Here is a 24,074-nt window from a genome sequence, read left to right on the forward strand (position 1 = left end):
AGAACAAAAATTTGTCTACGATAATTTAGACAAAATCACATTAGCTCATAACTGATGTGTCTAGAACCGACAACACAGTAAATTAGGAATGAAAGTATATAATGATGTGGGGGAAAAATGGGTAATTCCACGCAAAAAATATGGAGCTATGATTGTATGTCCAATAAATTGCGTGGTGTGTAGACTCTAAAATAATGGGTGCACAATAATTGTCTCGGTTTCACAAAAGAAATCCTTAGTGATGGTGTAGTGAATTAGTTCAGCGGCGTCCCGCTATTTGTAATCCTTTGTGGTATAAGTTCTGTACAGTATTGTTGGTACCTGTGCGTATTCGTGTTTGGGAGCGGAAAGGGTCTTGTGGAGGTGGCTGGGGAGCCCCGGGTCCCGGACAGGTGAAGCTACGTCTGTGTCCCATTCGACACCGGCAGCTACGTGTGGTGCACGGCTGACCGAGCCACAGGATACACAGATGCTGCTGCCAGTCTTGGGGAGTTGTCACGGCTCACCGTTTCAGGACTCTTGGCGTTTCCTTTGCGGTGACCGTTATCCTCCTAGACAGGACCCCGCTGGTTCAACCCGCTCTCCCTCTTGCAGATACTCACCGCTGCCGTTACACCCAAATCTGTGTCCGTCTCGTCCCGGCTTCTGCTGCGTGGCGGCGTGTGCACCCGCCGACCGCTGGATAGTGTGATGATCACGGATGTCGGTTCTCGGATATGGCTATTTGTTAAATGGATCTGTTTGTGGACCCTCCAACGCGTTTCGGCTATCTAGCCTTCTTCTAGGGAGATGGTTTGTTTGATGTGTCGCTGGGTTTAAATGTCCCTCCATTTTGGTCCTCTCTATGTTGATTGGTTCTGGTGCGCTGTCTCTGATTGGGCAATTTCATGCGCAAGTCAGTCTGCTGTTATGTGTAACATCCACCGCTGTTCCGTTTGTTACAATGTTATTGTTTCTTAACAACCATTACAATGTGTTCTATTAACGGATTCTAGACGTTATTAGTGGTAGTTGTTAGGAATGTAGTTAATCACGGAGTTCAATGCATCTAATTGGTGGATAATTACATACTGGTTCATTTTAATTGCGTGAGTTTTTCTATTATTAGATCTATACATTTAATCTGTCTAACACTATGGCAGGACAGGCCAACCTGTGGCTCTCCAGATGTTGTGAAACTACAAATCCCAGCATGCCTTGCCACAGTTTTAACACTCCCTTATAGCAAATCTGTGGCAAGGCATGATGGAATTTGTAGTTTGACAACATCTGGAGAGCCACAGGTTGGCCAGGCCTGCACTATGGTATTTATTGTGCTTGTTCTGGAGTGCTTCTAGACTTGAGGGTTTGTTTTATTGGGGGCGGTCGTATTGTTGCTTATTAAGTGGTCATCTGTCTCAACTGTCATATATATGTCATTTTTTCCCTACTATTGCTTTCACCTCATTGTCTAGGTTTAGTCCCCGCGGTCTCAGTGTTTTCAGCTCATACATATATTTGAGTTCAAGTTTGTTGATCTTATGTATAAAGTCTCCTCCCCTCCAGTTGTTTTGAATTTCTGCGATGCCTATAAATGTCAGTGATCATAGAAGTGCTTTGATAGATTGTGTTCCTCATTTTTCTTATTGATATTACGAATGTGCTCATTGATTCTTGTTTTTAGGGGTCTTGTTGTTCGTCCCACATAATGTTTATTACAGCCACATTCTAGCAGGTATCTTACCCCTTTACTATTACACGTGATTCTATTTTTTATTTTGTATGTATCTTGGGTTGATGCAGATGTGTAGGTTGTGACTGGTTGGGTTGTTTTTTGGTTTTGATTTGTACATCCTGCACATGTCCCACAATAGTAAAAACCTTTTTTGGGTTTGTTGTTCATGGTTTGCTGGGTTTGTTTTTTTGGGGGAATGTGATTCTTAATCAATTTCTGTTTTATATCCGGGGCTTTCCGGTATACTATTCTTGGTTTTTCTGGAAGGATATCTGAAAGTGTTTCGTCTTGTAATAGTAGCGGCCAATGTTTTTTCAGTATATATTGAAGTTGTTTGGATTCTTGTGAGTATTGGGTGATGAAAGGTGTTTCTTGATATATCCCACTGTTCTTCTCTTTGTATTTTAGGAGATCAGTCCTATCTACTCCCTCTATTTCTTTGCGTGCTTTTTCTAAGTCTGTCAGCTTGTATTCTTTTTCTGTAAATTGTGTTATCATGTTATTGCTTTGTTCTATGAAGTCTGTGTTCTTGGTACAGTTACATTTTAATCTGATGTATTGGCTTTTTGGGATTGATTTTAACCAGTTTGGGTGGTGCCAGCTAGTGGATAGTATGAAGCTATTGACATCGACTGATTTTTTGTTCGTGTTGGTGTGTATTTTGTCATCTTCAATAAAGATCTTCAGGTCTAAGAATACTACTTCTTTTTTGCTGTAGTTGCTGGTGTATATCAAATTGTTGTTATTGTTGTTAATGTATTGTAAAAAGTTCTGTAGGGATGTCTCGTCTCCTCTCCATATTAACAGTATGTCATCTATATAGCGTTTCCAAAGCACAATATTTGCCCCTGGTCCGTCCTCCACCCATATGTAGTGGTCCTCCCACCAACTCATGAATAAATTAGCGTACCTAGGGGCAAATCTCGTGCCCATCGCTGTCCCTGTTGTCTGAATGTAGTATTGGTTTTCAAACCAAACATAGTTGTGTTTTAGGATGAATGTGATACTGTCTAGAATGAATTTGGTCTGTTCAGGTGGGATTGTTATGTCTTGGTCTAAATGATATTTAATACTGCTGGTGCCTTGTTCGTGGTCTATTATACTGTACAGAGGATTACAAATAGCGGGACGCCGCTGAACTAATTCACTACACCATCACTAAGGATTTATTTTGTGAAACCGAGACAATTATTGTGCACCCATTATTTTAGAGTGTACACACCACGCAATTTATTGGACATACAATCATAGCTCCATTTTATTTGCGTGCATTTACCCATTTTTCCCCCACATCATTATACACTTTCATTCCTAATTTACTGTGTTGTCGGTTCTAGACACATCAGTTATGAGCTAATGTGATTTTGTCTAAATTATCGTAGACAAATTTTTGTTATTTCTGACATTTTTTCTTGATATATATGTATATACATTTTTTTTTCTTTTTTTTTGTAAAGTATCGTTGCTCTTGAAGGAGTACATTCCTCCAGCCTTCACAGACTGGACAATGTACTGAAAAGAGCAAGTGTTCTGTTGCATAGACACTGTTTATACAATAAATAAAAATACTCTTTTATTTCACCCAACCATTGGTAGAATCCTAGTGACAGAGCGCGGCACCAAACCCATTCTCTTTATATTGTAAACCACGAACGGACTCAGTCATCCATTAGAAGTGCCGCTGCTAGTCCTAGGTACACACTTAGATAGATTCAGTGCGCAGGTATACCAGGAAAACCCCCCTTTTTTCCATTATACTGTCTGGTAGATTGTGCCACGTGTCTGGAGTATGTTTTGCACTTATTCCTGCAATATGCAGTTAAAGGATCATTGAATTAACGGCTGTGATCAGGAACAGAACATCATGTTATGTAGTTATCAGGGACAGACTGTGGGTTACACTGGTGGGATTTCTTCCATTTTCTGTAATATCCACTTCAGCCATGGCAATCATGTTGCTAATCAAGGGTACAGAAAGGCCGTATAAGTAATGTGCTAGTTCTAGGCTAAGACATTGTGAAGAGTAGTATAAAAGCCCTAGGTTCTATACAGAATAGAATATGAAGCCGTTAGCATGGATTTACACCGGTTATGGATTTATACAGTTCAATCGTTCAAGTGCAAGCCCAATTCATATACTTAGCTGCAGACTTGTAACCAATAGCAACCATGCTATGAGGAGCATCACCGTAATAATAATGACAAATAACCGATTTGTTACGCTTGGTTACAAAGCTATTTTCTTTGTCAAAATAAAGGACAATATTTATTGGATGGCTTTTCCCATTACCTACATACAAATCTACAGGAGAACCATTAGTTTATATCACTTGTTCAGTTTTAGGGGGTCACATTTTTAAGACCCCCTTACTTTCCATTCACCCCAGCAGTAATGGAGATTTAGGGTGAAATTTAATCGGATGAGAGAATCAGAAGATTTTTTAAAGCGGCAATCACACTTTAAAATCAAACTGGTTTTGCAGTGTAAATGATTGCCGCTTTAAAAAATATTGTACTCTTTACCTAGCACGGCGCCCATCGCGGCCATCGCGGGCATTGAATGCACTAAAAAATCGGGTGCGACGCGACCGACGCGATGCCCGCGATTTCCCATAGGGAACAATGTTAAATGTCTCAATTGACCCGATTTTCCTGTTCAATGCCTCAATTGACCCGATTTTTCCATAGGAAATAATGTTAAATGGCCCACAGAGGCCAAATAGGCACCCTAAAGTGTGAAATGGCCCCCACAATTGTTAACGCCACCCCACGATCAACGTGAACCCGAAGCGTGGCGAGCGCAGCGAGCCCGCGAGGGGCGGCGGTACGCGTCCTACGACCTTTTCATACCCCCACTATCCACGTCGGCATGGAGTTGAGAATAGAATAGTGTGGCGAGCACAGCGAGGCACCGAGCCCGAATCGTGGCGAGCACAGTGAGCCCCGCGAGGGGACGCGGATACCTGTGAAGCCCGCGAAGGGACGCGTTTACCTGTGAAGGTATCCGTGTCCCCTCGCGGGGCTCGCTACGCTCGCCACGCTTCGGGCTCAGTGGCGCCACACTATTCTATTCTCAACTCCACGCCGACGTGGATAGTGGGGGTATGAAAAGGTCTTAGGACGCGTGCCGCCGCCCCTCGCGGGCTCGCTGCGCTCGCCACGCTTCGGGTTGACGTTGATCGTGGGGTGGCGTTAACAATTGTGGGGGCCATTTCACACTTCAGGGTGGCTATTTGGCCTCTGTGGGCCATTTAACATTGTTTCCTATGGAAAAATCGGGTCAATTGAGGCATTGAACAGTAAAATCGGGTCAATTGAGAAATTTAACATTGGTCCCTATGGGAAATCGCGGGCATCGCGTCGGTCGCGTCGCACCCGATTTTTAGTGCATTCAATGCCCGCGATGCCCGCGATTTTTTTACCTGCTACCGATCAAAATCGTGGGCGCCGTGCTAGGTAAAGAGTACCAAAAATATATATGGAGATATCTTACCAAGGGCCGCATTTATCAAGTAATATTTGCGTCTAAATCCTCGAAAACACCCGTTTTCAGGGGTTAGCAGCAAATATTAAGAATCTCCGATCCCTGCTGCGAAAACCCCTTCACCGCCGCCGGCTGCATCCCCCATAGGGCTTCGCACCCCTGGGCTATCGCCATTCTGATATGGCGATAGCACATTGTCGCCTATGGGCTACACACCTTGGCGGCAGTGTGGTCAGTGCCGCCGGTGGGGGTCAGCGCATAACTGCGAATGCGCAGACCCCCCCGGCTTCTGGCTCCAGACTTCGCAGGGATGAGCTATTTTCGGAGACCTGTCCCAACGCCTCTGGGTTCATACATCCCGCCGATGGGATCGCATTTTACAATGCGATCCTGGGCTGTAATATTCTGCCCATATCGCATTGTAAATGCAATCCTTCATAAATGGGCCCCCAAATCTCTCACTTTCTGAATCTCTCAACCTATTAAATTTCCCCCTGGAGCATTGCTAGGTGGGGTCCCAAAGAATTTCCTTATCCAATCAATATTTAATTAAATTTGATGTGAATATTGATAATGTCAACAAATACACTCTGCGGTCACTGCATCTATCTGTGTGTTGTACCTTGCGGTAGGAAATGTATCTGCCTGGGTCGAGTAATCAATATGCTACTTTCTAATTGGAAGTATATGCATACCTTCTGACATTTTAATTGTTTGCACATGCCCAATCACATTGTGAGCAAGTCCACGCCACCGTAGGTGGGACCAATGCCCCTGGACTGATTTAGGGGCCCATTTACCATAGGATTGCATATACAATGCGACCACCCAGGTTTGTATTGCAATATGTGATCTTATTGGTGGGATGGATGTCTCTGAAGACAGGGACTCCGAAAGCAAATGAATCAAAGTTGCAGCCCCAGTCCATCCCTGTATGTGTATGAAGGTAAATTGCATTGCTGACAAGCAGGGCCGCCAAGAGAAATCCTGGGCCCCGGTACAACAACTTCCTGGAGCCCCCACAGACGGAGCTCCTCTGTGGACCTGTTGTTACGCCACTGCTTCCAAGGTGGATACAGGGACAAAAATTTACATATAATACCACATTCCATAATGCTCATTACATGTTATGCCACACACCGTAGTGCCCAGTACACATTATGCCATACATCGTAATACCTATTACATATTTGACCGCATGCCATAATCCCCATTACACATTATACCACACACCGTAATACTGATTGCATATTAGGGGTTAAAATGCTCGTTGCTATGGGATTAACCTGCTCTGCCAGGTGTTACATGCTGTGCCAGGGGTTAACATTTTCGTTGCCATGGATTTACATGCTCTGCCATGGGTTACATGCTGACTTCCAGAGTCGGATGCAGGGAGGCAGCAGACACAGAGCAACCACCCACCTTCCACCTTGGAACACAGTGACCTGGACATGGGTGGGGAACCAGGTCTGGGACTGCTGGGCTGGAGACATGGCATGGCACCTGCTGCTGCTGGTGGCGGCTGGGATGGGAATGTGGGGAGCCGGGTGGGCTGGATTCTGCGGAGTGGGTGGTACTCCAGTGGGAGGTGGCCTCTGTCTGACCCAGTTCCTCCTGGCACCCAGGGACTACCTACTCTAAGTATCCTCCTTTTGCTGATTTACAGTAAACTCCCAAGTTAAGCGGCAGGCCCTGGAGTCGGAGAGTGGAGCAATGCTCAGAAGGACCTCTGTGATTCTGCTGCCCCCACGTCCACCCACATCCACACTCCCAATGCCGCTGCTGAACAGCTAAATCTGGCGCACTCAGACCCGGTGTACTCGCCACCAATTTTTTTTTAAACTGTGTGTCCAGACCAGGGCCCCCCTGACAGGTGGTATACCTGTTCATTCTTCAATTTGTGAATACAATTTTTGTAAGGCTCCTTATTTTCCATGTAACTTTATTTAATATATGTCATTTATATTCTGTTTGCAGGAAACATCATTGTCCTTTGGTCAACCTGCAGAACAACTGTCCTCAAATCCGTGACCAACAGATTCATGAAGAACCTGGCTTGCTCTGGCATCTGTGCCAGCCTGGTGTGTGTGCCTTTTGACATTGTGCTCAGTGCCAGCCCACACTGTTGTTGGTGGATTTACACGCTTCTCTTCTGTAAGACCATTAAATTCTTGCACAAAGTCTTCTGCTCTGTGACCATCCTCAGCTTCGCTGCCATTGCCTTGGACAGGTAAATACAGATGCTGTGATACCCATTTGGAAATGCTAAGTAGTACAGTGAGTGTTCAAACTAAAGCCCCATACACACTAGACGATATTGGTCATATCATATCGGTGTTGGCAGGATCGTCTTAATGTGTATGGGTCTTATGCTGGCCATACATCAGAAAGATCGATCTTAAGATCGATTGCGCTCATGAATGTGTCCAATTTCCCTTCAATTCCCCGGCAGTCCTTGGTGGTTTTTGGACACACAATGTCCACACAATCTGCATACAATCCATCTTGCAATCAATTGAGATTGTATGATTGGGTACAATATCTTTCTGATGTATGGCCACCTTTAGATCCCTATACACACTGGAAGATAAAGTAAAGGATGTCTTTCAGAAAGCCCGTTCTGAAATATATCTTTTACGTTATCTTCTAGTGTGTACGGCTTGATGTTGTTAACGACTTGTTGATGTTGTTAACGCGCCCCCATGTGGGGTTAATGACCCCCTCCCTTGTCCTTGTCCCCCTCCCTTGTCTGGGCGAGGAAGGTCCTCCTTAATGACGGCCGTCACACCCCTGCCACCACGCACCTCGAAACCGCCATCATGTGTATGCACTTGCCAATGCCGGCACCCCCCGCTGGGCTACCGCCAATGCAGTTATTGTGTATGTGGCTTTACAAGCAACTTTTTTATTTCCCAAATCGCGAGCTACCGTGACGCCTGAAAAGGGGGTGGAGCTATGGTGCAGATGGGCATGGCCTCGTGTAAAGGGAGCATGGTCCAGCACCGTGACCCCTGTTTTTAAGCATTTTCGGGGGCATGCCCAAGCGCTCCCCTAGCGACTGGGCAGACCCCGGATCCCTCTGTGCCCCCTCTCCCTTACTCCCCGCTCTCTCTTTAGTGATCACCACTGCTCTGTGAGCATTGGAGCAGCAGTGATCTCCAGCTCCCCCAACTGCCCTCCATCTGTGGGAAATTGCCATCCGCTAGAGGGACAGCGGGACAGTCTCCAAATAACCGGAATGTCCAGTTGTAATCAGCAGAATTGAGGGGTATGAGTATAGAATGCTTTCACACTAATTTACAGACATAAAGCGCACGTTATTCATTTCATGTGCTCTGCAATGGCTTTGATTATAAAACACAGAGAAAGGATAATTAAAGGGTTGCTACAGCACCACCTGGTGGCATACATAGTGCTCTTGTATTTGAAAAGCACCACATTATTGTCTTCCTGTCCATGTTCAAGTTGCTGCTAGATCAGTGGTTCCCACACTGTGTTCAGAATGTGAAAACGTAATACAGTAGTCTAAAGATGCAGGTATCTGAAAACAGAATATATTTACCACAGTATCAACATAACTATATTAAACAATTAAAAATGATCAAAATGTATGAATGTCATTGAGATGATATAATAATAATGTTTGAATATTCTGTGATTGTAGAAGTGGCAGCCATTTGGCCTAATTCGCCATGGATCACTAATTAGTGAATTTGCAGTCCAGCAGATTATCCGACTCCAAGTGTACAAACTGATTATCCAACGACTGCACGTGTGCATGCATGTACGCATATTGGCCTTTATTCAGATCTGAGTGCAAATTTGTTCTCAAAATGGGCAAAACCATGTGCACTGCAGGTGGGGCAGATGTAACATGTATAGAGAGAGAGAGTTAGATTTGTGTGAGTTATTTTGTTTCTGTGCAGGGTAAATCATACTTGCCTACTTTTGAAAACTAGTTTCAGGGAGATTTTAGCCATCTCATCGCGATGTTTCACTACCATCGATTTTTTTTTCCCGATGGTAGTATTTTTACCATTCGATGGTGGCATTACGATGTTTGTCGCCATCAAATGGTAAACATTTGATGTTTTTCCCTCCTTACCTGCAGCCTAACCCTACCCCCCACCTGCAGCCGACCCTAACACTCCCGCTAGCGCCAAAACCTAACCCCCCACATCCATCATACATACATGTATATAAACCCCCACACACAATCCATTATACACACACACACACATCCCCCACAAACATCCATAATATACATTATACATATATTACTAGAAGCCCCCACACATCCATTATACATACATATATGACTATTTCCCCCTCCCACTTCCATTATATACACATATATGACTATCATCCACCCACATCTAATATGTATGCCTTCCTATCACTAACCCACCATATAAACTCTTTTTACACCTATCGCCCCCCCACATGTTATACTGTATATTGTAACATACATAAGGCGCCCAAGGGATTATATTGGTTGCCCTTTGTTGTTACCTTTACAATAATCTCCTAGAAATAATTCACGCGGACACCTTATCTAAAAATAAGACTCAGACAACCATGGCATAAGTTTAAAATGGTCAAGTTATTTATTTAGGTGGTATGACCCTTGTTAGTCTATCAAAGGGATGGCCAAGACAGCACTTGAGACCAGCACCAGTCAGAGGTGTATGTCAATGGCAGCGACTGCCTCGCTCCAATCTAACAAACACACCCCTTACGTAAGGTACAGCCTGCACCGTGACGGCTCCCCGCCCCCTCTAAGGTAAGGCGCGGACACCTCAAGGAAGTGCCCACCGTCCCCGCTCATTTCGGGACTCGCCCACCGTCCTGGCAAGGGGGGGGTAATACCGCACGGTGACCACCTGACACCTCACCCGACTGCTGGTCGAGAGCGCCTTCTCGCCGATTTTTAAACTAAATTAAATTTAACCGAATTGTTTGGACAGCCCGAAGGCAATGAGCACCAGAGAGAGGAAAGAAAAGAAGGGATGGGAGGGTGGGAATCCGGATTCCAAGAGGAAGTTCCTCCCCCAAGCTGGACCCTATATACCCCCCTTAAGCTACCTCCCCTCTGGGTGCTGATTGGCCCATAAGCACCACATGCTAACCTGTCTAAGAATTACACACAGCTCTGATGCTGCATGTGTATCTGCGTTTAACCCCTAAATCCCCGGGCTCTTAACTACACTCTGGCTTAGGCAGCCTTCGTTTTGCCTAAGGCGCCCAAGGGATTATATTGGTTGCCCTTTGTTGTTACCTTTACAATAATCTCCTAGAAATAATTCACGCGGACACCTTATCTAAAAATAAGACTCAGACAACCATGGCATAAGTTTAAAATGGTCAAGTTATTTATTTAGGTGGTATGACCCTTGTTAGTCTATCAAAGGGATGGCCAAGACAGCACTTGAGACCAGCACCAGTCAGAGGTGTATGTCAATGGCAGCGACTGCCTCGCTCCAATCTAACAAACACACCCCTTACGTAAGGTACAGCCTGCACCGTGACGGCTCCCCGCCCCCTCTAAGGTAAGGCGCGGACACCTCAAGGAAGTGCCCACCGTCCCCGCTCATTTCGGGACTCGCCCACCGTCCTGGCAAGGGGGGGGTAATACCGCACGGTGACCACCTGACACCTCACCCGACTGCTGGTCGAGAGCGCCTTCTCGCCACTGCCAAGGCTCCCCAGACCTAACAAGGTCGCCCGGGACCAGGCCCGCCACCCCTCAACTAGACCTAATGCCTTCCTATTGCCGAGTCACGCCAGAAAAGATGTCGCCCAAGAAAATTTCCATGCCCGCGTCAGACAGGTGGACCCCGTCTGACCTATAAAGGTGGGCCGACTCCCTAACTATCGTGGGGTGCCGCACTGCCCTACCCCCCATGGCGCTCACCCTCCTGGAAACCGCGTGGTTCACCTTTCGCCTTGCCCTATCTATGGCAACTGCATTCCTGCAGCCCCGCCACTGAAGCCGGGGGACGATATCAGACCACACTAACCGCACTCCTGGCCAAAGGGCCGCAATGCGCTCCAGGTCAGCCGTTATGCTACACATGAGTGAGAGCCCCGTATTTTTAACCAGGTCGTTGCCCCCTAGATGTATAATCAATGTGTTGGGGGGACCTGAACTGCGGGCCTTGGAAACCAGCAGGCTATAAAGCCCACCCCACTGAAGTCCCCTAACCCCAAACCACTGCACTGAGTCAGCTCGTAGCAAGCCTAAAGCTCTGGAGGCCATGGGATGCCTGGCCGCCCAAAAAATATATGAGTGGCCCACTACCCAAACTCTCCCCTGATGTGATGAGGAAAGGGAAAAGGCTGAAAGAGAAAAAACCTAACGTTAACATCAATATATTATACACTGTAACACAACCAGAATACAGTAAACAGCCCAAGTGAAGGTGAAAAACTTAAAAAACCTCCGGTGAACTTTGGTGACAGCCGAATTGAATTAGTTCTATCTCAGAGGAAAAAGTAAAAAATTCACTCCACACCGTCGATTCCCGAACGCTAGCCGTTCCAGAACCGATTGTAAACTTACGTTTTTGGGCTGGCGCAACAGGCGCATTCTACAACTTATCTACCTTATCTAACTTATCTATTCTTATATATTTCCTATAAGCCGATGACTTCCACCTCCCTACCTTCTGTATGGCAGAGGGTGGAAGCCCCGCCGCTGCTGCGCATGTTGCGGCCCCTATGCGAAAGGAGTGTGTCCCATAATCCTGAGCCCTCAGGCCTATGCCGGTCAAGCACCGTCTAAACACAGCCCCGAACTGAAAACGGGTGAGGGGCACACCATCTGTGTGCACCAAAAACTGCATGGCTCCAACCGGCCTAAGAGACATGTAGTCCCTGCACAATGCTACAGGACAAATGGCTTGGTTCACACTGGATCGCAGGGTGGCCCAACTACCCTTTCCCAACTGGTCTGTTTTGGATCTCTGTATCCTGCACAGGACGTGGTCCTCATGGAGAACCACGTCCTCCGACCTGAGACCAGACTGGGCCTTCTTGCTCGCAGCTACCAGTTCCCCAATCCTGAATGCCCCGAAAAAGGCGAATGTAAAGGCCACCTTCAGGAGCGCAGCCTCGAAAGGGTTATCAGCCACCTTGTCCAGATTTGCCACTAGCTCCCCCAGCATGCGCTCGTCTATAGGCCGCCGAGTGTCAGGAGGCACTGGCCGCTGCTTAGCCCAGCCCCTCAAAGCCTTACTTAATACAAAAGAGGCCGTGGGATCTTGCTCCCCTCTCAGCCTGCTGTGGAAAGCTATACCCGCCAAAGCCGCCGTCATAGCCGACTTTGATCTGCCTCTTACATAATGCCCCCATACGAATGCGAGTAACCGGTCCTCGACCGACTTACCGCTAGTGTCAGGCACAGACTGAAAATCTTCCCAATCCCTCCAGGCCGCCTCGTAAGCCCTGCGGGTTGAGGGCGCCAGTGACAGCAGTGCCAAACCCTTCATGCCGATTCTATGATCTGCCATACAAGATTTGGACACCTAAGCCCCAGGGGTGACGCTTCAGGAGCAAGCTCCCGAAACTTTGTAAACTGAAACCTAGACAGGGCGTCAGCTATAGTGTTTTCTATGCCTGGGACATGTCTAGCCCTAAAATGTATATTGTACCTCAGACAATGAAGCACCAGGTAACGCAGCAACCTGAGGGCCTCAGGGGAAGCCGCCCTCTGATTGTTAATTGCGTGTACCACCCCCAAGTTGTCACACCAGAACACTATGTTCCGATTTGCCAATTCCGCTGCCCACAGCTGCACTGATACTATGATGGGGAACAGTTCCAGCAGCAAAAGATTGACCGTGAAACCCCTGTCAATCCAAGACTGTGGCCACCGTGAGACGCACCATTCCCCTTGGAAATAAGCCCCAAATCCCGTGGAGCCAGCAGCATCTGTGAAGAGCTGCAGTTCCTTGCTGGATTCGGGCTCCGTGGGCCATATAAGCTCCCTATTAAATTGCCCCAGGAATGTGGACCACACTTCCATGTCGTCTCGCATTTCCCGTGACAGCCTGACCGTGTGGTGGGGGTCCCGAACCCCCGCCGTGGCCCTCTCGAGCTTGCGGCAGAATACCCGCCCCATGGGAATGATGCGGCAAGCAAAATTAAAGGACCCCAGCAGGGACTGTAATAGTCTCAGCTGTATCCTCTTCTTCTGCAAGCACTCAATTATTAACCCTTGAAGCTTTGCCACCTTATCCTCGGGCAAGCGGCAGCAACCCGCAGCCGAGTCTATTTCTATGCCCAGGTAAGACAGGACCCTGGTGGGTCCCTCCGTCTTGTCCGCAGCTATAGGGACCCCCAGCTCCTCTAGCAGGGAAACCGCCCGTGACAATATATGGGCGCACGTGCCGTCGTCTCCTGGTCCCACAAAGAGAAAGTCATCCAGGTAGTGGGCTACGCCCGCACAGCCTGTACTGCTCTGTATGCACCAGTGCAGGAACGTGCTGAATTTCTCGAAGTAAGAGCAGGAGACAGAACAGCCCATCGGTAAGCACTTGTCTATGTAACAGCCTCCATCTAGCCTAAAGCCCATGAACCTGAAGGACTTAGGGTGTAAGGGGAGGAGCCTGAACGCGGATTCAATATCCAGTTTGGCCATAAGTGCTCCCTGGCCGAAACCCCGGACTGTGCCCAGCACCTCGTCAAATAGCTGGTACTGCACACTACAGAACTCATCCGGGATGGCGTCGTTTATAGACGCCCCGTGGGGGTGTGACAGGTGCTGAATCAACCTGTATTTACCCGGGGTCTTCTTAGGGACCACCCCGAGAGGGGAAAAACACATGTCAGGGAGGGGGTTCCCTTGGAAGGGGCCCGCCATCCTGCCCAGGGCCACTTCAGCCTGGACCTTCTGGCGGACCACCTCTGGAAAATCCCTGGCCGACTTGAGGTTCCTAATGCAGGAAACTCTGATTCCGTCAGGGATGGGGAGGGGAAAACCAAAACTAAACCCGTCCAATAAAAACCTAGCGTCAGCCCTGTTAGGGTACGCCATTAACCTACGGGCCAGGGCGTCTACCACAATTGGGGAAGGGGCCTTACTTTCCGCCAGTGCCGGCGTCCCCGTGATCCCCACCTTTGGCTGCTGACCTGCAGGATTTGGAGGGGTGCCCCGCCCCCCCGCAGTTACTGCAGTCGTGACGGAAGCGGCACTTGGCGCCCCTGTCACATTTGCCCTCATTGTACGCAAAGCACTTCCCTTTGCCGCCGGCTTTAGACCCGGGTTTGGCCGCAGGAAATGGCTTCCTACCCGATGTATCTGAGCTGTGCTGCCCTTTGCCTATGACCTCGAGCCATATCTCCACGTGCTTGCAGCCCATGGGCATGACCCTTGACCCGGCGTGGGCGAGGCGGAACTTCTCGTCGTAGTTCCGCCACGCCAGCCCCTTATAATCAGTGTACGTCTCGTTCACAAGGAACAGGTAGCGTAAGACGTTCACGTGCTCCCCAGGCCTTGTGCTCAGGTAACAAGAGGAGAATATTAAAAAGCCCTTCAGCCAATTGTGGAAGCCTTTAAAGGCCGCCTCGCTACCACTTCCCGCTTTCTTGGCTGCCTCAAAGTCTTTTTTCATGTCGACTGTCAGTGTAAAGAAGTCGACAAACTTTCCCCTTTTTATTTTATCCTTTACACCCTTACGCAGGCCCCTGGCCATGGCGGTGTTGGTGCAATGGACCATATCGCCCGCTGTGGCAGCTACTTCAGGATCCGCCTCCTTCCTAGCCCGCTTAGTGCCACCCACTTTTTTCGCAACCGCGCGTGCAACCATTTTAGCAAACTTGCGCGGGCGCTTGGGGGACCCAGACTCGTCGCTACTGGCTGAGGAGTGAGAGGAAGAGGATGCACACTCTGAAGTATCGTCATTCTCACCATCTCCAGAAGCTTCGCCTTGGACCACTGGATCCGCCTGTGCTGTGGCCCCTGTCCCTGCGGAAGTGGATGCTTCTGCCCTTGACGTGGATGCAGGGGTCTCGGACGACCTGGGGGCCGGAGCCAGGACCCTGGGTATGGCTGGAGCCGCCACCGGTGTTGGCGGTCTGGATTCCGGGGCCCTCCTGGACCTTTCTGCGTCCTCTTCCTGGGACGATCCCCCGAACATGCCACTCCTGCCTCCGACAGAGGATACCTCGGGAGATAAAGGTGCAGTGTTAGGACCATATCCTGAGCCCGTCACCCTCACAGACCCTCCCGCTGCTGTACCAGAGCTCCCCAGGCCCCCAGTCGCATAAACCTGGTTGACCTGTTGAGCCTGGGCATACATGTTTGGGTGCGTGTAAGCCGCCCCCTGAAAAGCCTGCTGCGGCACCCCGGGGCCCTGCTGTTGTGGTGCACCAGCACCCTGCCATGCTCCCCCGAAATACCCCCCGGGAAACCCTCCACCTGCCCCCGCTGTTTGGGGAAAGTACGGGAAAGGGGGCTGCTGGGACCCCGTATAGGGCCCGTATTGTGGGTTGGGCATGGGGTACCCCGGGTAACCCCCCGTATTCGGACCGGAAAAGCCCACTGCTGTTGCTGCTGCACGGGGGGTTGCATGTATGCGTGTTGACCCGCACCAAAACCCGCGTGGCCAAACCCCTGGTGTCCCCCCTGCCCCGCCGGGGCCCCGGCGAAGCCCTGAGAGGCCGCGGGTAAAGGCTGCTGGCCTTGATGCCATTGCTGCTGCGGGGCCTGCCAACCCTGGAAGGGGGGGGCACCGCCATCCATCCGGCCGCCGACGAAAGCGTCCCCACGGCCACCGTCCCAGCCCAAGGGGATGAGAGAGCCTCTCCCCGTGGCCAGTATGTTTGTCAGGGAAGCCAGAGGGCCCTGATCCGCCCTGCGCTGCCCACTTGCATTCATCCGCAGGGGGCTCCATGTGGGGCCCCCTGTTATGACCTGCAGAGGACTCCCTGGACCCTGCACTAATGGGGTGCTAGCCCTGAGGGGCACCCCCCATCTCCCCCGCTGAGTGACACCCTCCCAGCGCTCACCCCGCTGCCTGAGGCGCGCGGGGTACCCATAGGGGTCTGTCTACCCCGCACTGGCGTTGAAACGCCAGCAGATGGCGCCAGAGCACTGTCCCCAGCAGCGCTACTCGCTGCTGGGTGCTCACCATGTGCTGCTGGCGCAGCGCGCTCCCCGCTCCCAGCAGAGCCCTGCTGAGCTGGGGAGACGCTTCCCTGCGGTGGGGACCCCTGTCCCCCAGAGGTAGAACGCGCAGGAGACGGCGCGCTCACCCGCGATGACGCGGTTGCGGCCGCCCTGCTGCCTCCCCTGCCTCCCCCGCGCGCTGGTACAGTCACCAGCGGGCGGGCTGCGTCTGCCAACCACCTAGGTGGTGGGGCAGATCTCTTGGGGCGGCCGGACATACTTGCAGCTGCGCGAGTGAAAACAGGCCTAAAAACAAGTTAAAAGGTACTTAGCTTCGCGTGCTGCACTGTGTGAAATCCGGATTCCAAGAGGAAGTTCCTCCCCCAAGCTGGACCCTATATACCCCCCTTAAGCTACCTCCCCTCTGGGTGCTGATTGGCCCATAAGCACCACATGCTAACCTGTCTAAGAATTACACACAGCTCTGATGCTGCATGTGTATCTGCGTTTAACCCCTAAATCCCCGGGCTCTTAACTACACTCTGGCTTAGGCAGCCTTCGTTTTGCCTTGTGGTGCTGCCTGAGGCTGGGAGGAACAGAGGATCCGGTCTCAGGGGCTGGGAGGATGATGAGCTCTGTCATTGGCCGCCATGTGGGAGTAAAGCCAGCCAGGCTGATGCGGAAGACAGGGATCTCCTCCTCTTCCCTGGGACGCGCAGTCACGGAGCCGCAGCCTGCCCGGCGTGTGCAGGGTGGAAGTCCCCAGCTGATTGTGGCTGCCCGCTCTAGGCTGAAGGGGCAGCTGTCACCCTGCACTGTCAGCCGGGCCGGACAGCTGCAGCAGTAGCGGCAGCAGGAGGCGACAGCGGCAGCGGCGGCAGATAAGCCTCTCACTGCCTGTCAGAGAAGCCGCTACCCATAAATACACTAGTGCCGGCTTCTAAGTAAAGTGAGGTTGCGGCGTTGCGCGTCCCAACTTTAAACATCTGTTTTGTTACCTCCTCGCGCATGCGCAGTGTAGTTTTCGCGCTGGGACCTGCAAAAACCGGGAGCTTGATCAAGGTTTGCGGGGGACCGGGAGGCTCTGGTAAAAATCGGGAGCCTCCCGCTAAATGCGGGAGGGTAGGCAACTCTAGGGTAAATACTGGCTGCATTATTTTTACACTGCAATATAGATATCAGTTTCAACGCACCCCACCCAAATGTAACTCTCTCTGAGAGGGTGGTCTCTGCAGGTGGTTGCATATGCCCCACCTGCAGTGCACATGGTTTTGCCCATTTTGAAAACAAATTTGTACTGCGATCAGATCTGAATAAAGGCCATTGTGAAAAGATATCTGTAAGCATAGCAGTCGCAGGTTGACAGGAAACCAGCATTTAGGTGCATAAACATGGTGTTTTCTGGGTGTGTTTGCCCTGGTGTTTTTTTGGGTGAGTCTTTGACATCAGTGATGACCACTTCCAGCCTGGTTCCAGATTAGTGGAAGTTTTTTTTTTTTCCATCTGTGTAACTCTAAGGGTTACATTTACTAAATGGAAGTTCTATTGAAGATTCTATATATTATCTTCTTGAAGGGGATAAATAAATTATCTGTTTGGTTGACAATATCCCATCTTCAATATAACTCCCATCTTAGTAAATGTACCACTAATAATATGGCCAATATATTTTATGAATATACATTTAGGATATAAGGAAGAATTCAGACCTGATCGCAGGGCACTTTTTTTTCCCTCATATGGACAAAAGCATTCTGCACTGCAGGTGGGGCAGATGAGTGGAGAGAGAGTTTCATTCGGATGAGGTGTGTTCAAACTGAAATCTAAATTGCAGTTTAAAAATGAAGCAGTCAGAATTTACCCTGCACAGAAGCAAAATAGCTCACCCAAATCTAACTCTCTCTGCACATGTTAGCTCTGCCCCACCTGCAGTGCACATTAGAGAAAAAAAATGTGCTGAACGCTCAAATGAGAATTAGGTTTGTAATTATAGTGTTCATTCCAGCACCCTGCTCCTTGTAAAATCCTTGTAGTTCCTCCTTCCTTCCTGGGGTGTCACTGTCTGCTGTGGTACTTCAAGAAGGTCTGGTTTGTATCTCAATGCTGAGATACAAACCAGACTGTTGTAGAAACACCACAGCAGAGAGTGACACCCCAGGCAGAAAGGAGGAACTGCAAGGATTTTCTTAGAAGCAGTGTGCTGGAATGAAGACTAGTAATTCAATAAATGTTAGATTTGGACATTTTCACCAAATGTGGGACAGAGCCCCACCCATCAGCACAGCTTGGAAATGTTGAGAATGATTTATGTAAATCTTGTGCAATAGGAAATAGTATAATGTTTCGGAGTCACTTATATGAAGACAAATGTATTTGTTCTTTATTGCTAACATAAACCTGTGTTGATTCACTGCAGGTATTACTCTGTCTTGTACCCTCTGGAAAGGAAGATATCAGATACTAAGGCAAGGGACTTGCTGATCTACATCTGGACTCATGCAGTTGTGGCCAGTGTCCCTGTTTTCGCTGTGACTAATGTGACTGACATTTACGCTATGTCCACCTGCTCCGAGTCTTGGGGCTATTCTCTGGGACACTTGGTGTATGTCTTGGTGTACAATGTGACCACCGTACTAGTGCCAGTAGCTGTGGTTTTCCTATTCATGTTACTCATCCGCAGAGCACTGAGTGCCAGCCAGAAGAAGAAGGTAATCATAGCAGCTTTAAGGACACCGCAGAACTCTATATCGATTCCATACGTTTCCCAAAAGGAGGCTGAACTACATGCCATGCTGCTGTCCATGGTCCTGATATTCATCCTCTGCAGTGTTCCCTATGTAACGATGGTTGTTTACCGCACCGTGCTCAATGTGTCTCACATCTCGGACGTTCTAATGCTCACAGCCATGTGGTTGCCCAAGGTTTCCCTTGTGACCAATCCCGTGCTCTTCTTGACTGTCAACAAATCCGTGCGCAAGTGTGTGGTGGGCACCGTAGTGCAACTTCACCGGCGGTATAGCCGAAGGAACGTGGTCAACCTGGGATCAGTGGCAGAGGTGAATTTGGAACCCAGCGTTCGATCGGGAAGCCAACTTCTGGAGATGTTCCACATCGGGCAACAACAGATCTTCAAGTCTGTTGAGGATGAGGAGGACAATGAGATTAAGTTAGAGGCTTCCCGAAGTTATAAACTGAAGGAAACAATGCCAAGTACAAGCCTAGAGGTAGAAAACACTTTGGTACAAAAGTTAATTTCACCGAGTGCCGAATCCGCAGCACAAGTTGCCCCTGTGATGCCCGGTGAAGCCGAAATGCTCAATGACAAATATGCCATGCAGTTTGGATTTGGGCCCTTTGAATTGCCGCCGCAGTGGTTGTCTGATAAACGGAACAGCAAGAAACGACTTTTACCTCCTCTGGGAAATACACCGGAGGAGCTTATCCAGACCAAGCAGCCCAAATGTAAAGCTGAACGCAAATTAAGCAGGAACAATAAAGTTTGTATTTTTCCTAAAGTAGATTCTTAGCACAGCCTAACTCCCCCATCCCCCAGAAGATCCTATGGATCTGAGCTCCAGTCTTGTTCCAGATGCCAAATAGTGTACACAACAGTAGGAAGATGCACAATCAAAGTGTTCCTTATTAACATGGACAGCGTGCATGCAGCGGAGATTTCCTCCGGTGTGCTCTCTGTGCAACTGTGACGTTCTGTGCAAACTACGGAACGTCACTAATATGGTGCTGTCACTTCTCTGCTACGTTGGTCCCACTATCAATGTCAATCCAACTGTGCAAATAACCCATTTTTTTCGCGAATATCCCTACATGACCACAGTTTAGCAAAGACCGTAAGGTTAAATAATTAAGTTCTTAAAGTGGTCCACTCGCCCCGACATAATTTGACAGGTTAAGGTTGCGTTAAGTTGTAGCTGTCATCGCTTATTCAGAAGGGAGGCAGGCACTTTGAGGCCTGGACCAATGTTAATGAAAATGCAGCCTGTCCGTTTAGTAGGGACTTGTGACATCACTGAAGAATGCCTCATACCTCCAGAAATGGCATTAATGCATATAGAATTGATAGAATTGATAGGCTGATTATTTTTCAAACCTGACATCTACTTATGGAGTGTCACTGAGCACTTTGTTTTATAAAAAGCCACCAATTTACTAATGCTGGTGGTCAGCCACAAGTTGCCTGTCTCTTCCTAGGGGGTAGGAAATGTCCCTCTGCCCCCCTAATTTATAAGCTCTCCTATTTACGTTGCTCTTATAACGATTGCATTACTAGAATTGCATGTCCACCGGACAATCGTTTGATTTTGCAGGCATGCAACTAATATTGCAAATGGGATATCGGAAACTGTTTTTGTTTGTTTGTTTCTTTTTGTGTTTATTTATTTTGACACTATTTGTACAAATCTACGTTGTCCATGTGTCTGACTGAGTACACAGCGCAGGAAGAGCGACTTTTTGACTTTTTTTTTTTAGGGCGACGGCACCAAAGGCAGAATTTCTACAAATGTTGTCTGTTGCAGAATGATGAAAGGCGTATTACCTTTTGCCTTTATTTTCTTTGGTGTTTATACTGTTGTTGCTCTTTCAATGCGATTTAGCCTGTTTATCGTCATAGAGGAAGAGCTTCGTTTCAAACTCACCATAAGAACCTCTCATGTTTGCCCCAAACAGAACATGCAAATCCTCTGCTCCAGATTTCTTTCTAGGCCAGTAAACCTCTGCAGTGTGAGATGAGAGTGAGACTTTATTCCCAGCTGATGTTCTAGAGCACCGCCTGTTGTTACATGTCGCATCTGTCATTTCGTTTTGCACCAGCAATAGTAAGTCTGCGTGATCTGAAACCCTTTTGCTATGTATCTTGTGCTGTATAATGACTTTTACAAACAGGATGAGCTGTGAATCTTTTGTAACACTGGACTTCTACTTTTATATATATAGTGAGTTACAGTGCTAGCACAAAATGAGCATTGTTCAGTTTCTTTCAGACACAGAGGGTTCCTGCGTACTGCCTCATGCTCACCAGCACTGTGATTCAATTGGAGATAGAGCAATGACGGATCGGGACACTTGGGAATGATGGCGGAACTGACGGCTCGTTTTGTGCATGAACACCAACGATTTTTTTTTAAATTGCTAATATCAAATGTTAATCCTTTTACTTTATAGAGTTGGTATCCTCCCTCTTATAATATGCACATTGAGTAGTTGTCTTATCACATGTCTGTATATTGCAATAAACATGATCTATTGAATGATGGAATATTTATGTCTACAACTGATGGAACGAGGGTAGATGGATTAAGCCTGGAGGGTACGGGTCATAGGACCTTATTCTGGTCAACACGCAGCGCAGCAAATTTCGCAGTGTTGCGTGTGGATGAAACGCCACTCGCAGGACCCCCCCCCCCTTGAACTCTGTGATCCCCCGTGCCCTGTGCAGGAAGCGGGCGGGCAGCTGACGTCCGCTGCCCGCCCCCCCGCGTCACCATGCCCATTACCATGGGAACGCCCATAAAACTCTGGGTGTTCCCATGGGCGCGACCCCTCGCCACCCCATGCCCCCCGCCCGCACTGCTAGGATGGTAGGGTATGAAATACCGCCTGTCGGCACATGTCGGCTCGAAAAATTATAACCCGGGTAAAATTCATGTCGACAACTTGACTAATGACCTTCCCATTGTCGACCTTATGCTTGTGTTGACATTCTGACCCTGTTGACCTTAGCCATGTTGACCTATTTCAGATGTCGACCTAACGCCTGTCGCCCTTCAGCGATCGACCTAATGCATTGTCATTCTTCATAGGACTGTACTAGGGGCCGTATCCCAGGCGGGAGAAGTGATACGGCATCAGCCAATCAGCTGTGTTAAGTTAGGAGGGTGTGAGAAATGACAGGAGCTGATTGGCTGCTGCGTTATCGCCTTCCACTTTATCACTTCACCAGGCTTAATACATCCGCCCCACAACCATTTACTATGTTTCATTGTGCAGTTTCCTATTAAAGTATCATACTCTGGTGGTGAATTTGTTTTTATCCTTGTCAACTCTATGGTATGAACTTACTGACCCATTGACCTTTTCTTCTGTCTAACCTTTACATTTTGACCTTTTGTACCTGTACCTAATCTATGCCAGCCTATTGACTGTTGACCTATTGACCCCACTCTCCAAAAGAGGGCCTTGCTGAGTGGGCGTTACTGTCCTGTGTTTTTATTCTCCTTAATGTGGGAGCTCGGGCCAAGAGTTTAAGGGGGTAGCACCTTGAAAAAGCAGAGTAACCACTGATCCGGGCCATCTATTAATGTATAGTAATGAGAAACTCCAGGCTCCTTACTGTTTATATGGGAACAACCAAACCCCCTTTATTGGCTAGGCAGCTTGGTGGCGGTAGTGCGGCCATCTTGTCCAGCACATGTATGTAACATTATTTTCAACTCAAAACTTTTTTCTCTCCATTCTCCCTGGCAATGCAATGCTCCGTTGTCCTGCCCCTGTACAAATGCATTCTGCTCGCAAGTGCTGAGTAAGTCTAGACTCACTGTGAAGGCCGTGGGGAGAAGGAGGCCCCCAAGGACATCAGTGGCCCTCCCTCCCAATAGCTGTGGAACTCCTGCGTTTTCTAGGACACTCCCAGAAACTGCCGGCATTATGCCCCGAAACGCCCACAGGGTGTCACTCACCCTGTGAGCAGTCAGTGAAGGCTAGCATTTGTTGGCTGCCTTCATACAGACAGCTCTCGTGCACAGCATACTGTGCACAGTCGTCCGATAATAGCTCATTTGCAGCACATCGAATGGGTCTGAATTGGGCCCCTAGTGCCACCAACCAGTGCATTTTGTCAATGATGGTCTCTGTACTACAGTTTTTAGCCATTTTTATTATTTTCAGAGACTCTTACATTCTGATATAGTCCAGCAGAGGGCAGCGTGTCATAAGTAATGCAGCAGGATTTCCATACTTTAAATGAGATCTACTGTATGTGGCTATGATGTGCTGTAATCAGCAAAATAGATAAACATCTAGGTAAGCATGTAGGAAGCAAAGCGGGCTGTGGTCATTAGGTCGACAAGCACTGGGTCGACATGCATTGGGTTGACACCATAAGGTCACCATGCAGAAAGGTTGACATGGGTCTAGGTCAACATGGGTGTAGATCAACATGTCATTAGGTCGACACACGCATTAGTTCGCCATGGGGTTTTTCACTGTTTTTTTTGAGCCGACATGTGCCGACAGGCGGTAATTCATGCCCTATCATCCACTAGGGCGTGGCTAGAGAATAAAATAGTGTGCCCGAATCATGGCGAGCGCAACGAGCCATGCAAGGGGGCAGGGTGCTACGTTTCAGTGTCCATGTCGACGGTGTCGACATTCAGGCAAAAAAGTGAAGCCCCCATGTCGACCTTTTGACTGTCGACCTTGCCCATGTGGACCTAATACTTGTGTCCCCCTAATGACATGTCGACCTACACACATGTCAATCTAGACCCATGTCATCCTTTTTGCATGTCAACCTAATGGTGTCGATCCAATGCATGTCAATCTAAGTGACGTAGAACTAATGATCCATACCCAGTGAAACAACTGTCATTTATAGAATATTTTCACCTATATAAATATGGTATTTGACCCAGCAGGCGCAGAATAGGGTATAAATGAGCCCTATAACAATCCTTGCTTGAGAGCTCATCAATTCCCTATCCAGTGATTGGGCCTCTGAACTGGTTACCCCTTTCACACTGCACTTTTAA

General features: G+C 48.5%; 1 protein-coding gene across 1 annotated transcript in view; it reads left to right on the plus strand.

Annotated features, from left to right (window-relative positions):
• The window catches only part of GPR176 (G protein-coupled receptor 176), a 34,172-nt gene extending 12,452 nt beyond the window's left edge, over positions 1–21,720 (plus strand). The window contains exons 2-3 of the mRNA XM_083167503.1: positions 7,176–7,428; positions 18,725–21,720. Of these exons, the coding sequence (XP_083023629.1) occupies positions 7,176–7,428; positions 18,725–19,835 (1,364 nt within the window). The 3' untranslated portion in view covers positions 19,836–21,720. The remainder of the gene's footprint in view (positions 1–7,175; positions 7,429–18,724) is intronic.
• The last annotated feature ends 2,354 nt before the right edge of the window (positions 21,721–24,074 follow it).

The sequence above is a fragment of the Crinia signifera genome, chromosome 12 (assembly GCF_055691185.1).
Source record: "Crinia signifera chromosome 12, ASM5569118v1, whole genome shotgun sequence".
NCBI lineage: Eukaryota > Metazoa > Chordata > Amphibia > Anura > Myobatrachidae > Crinia > Crinia signifera.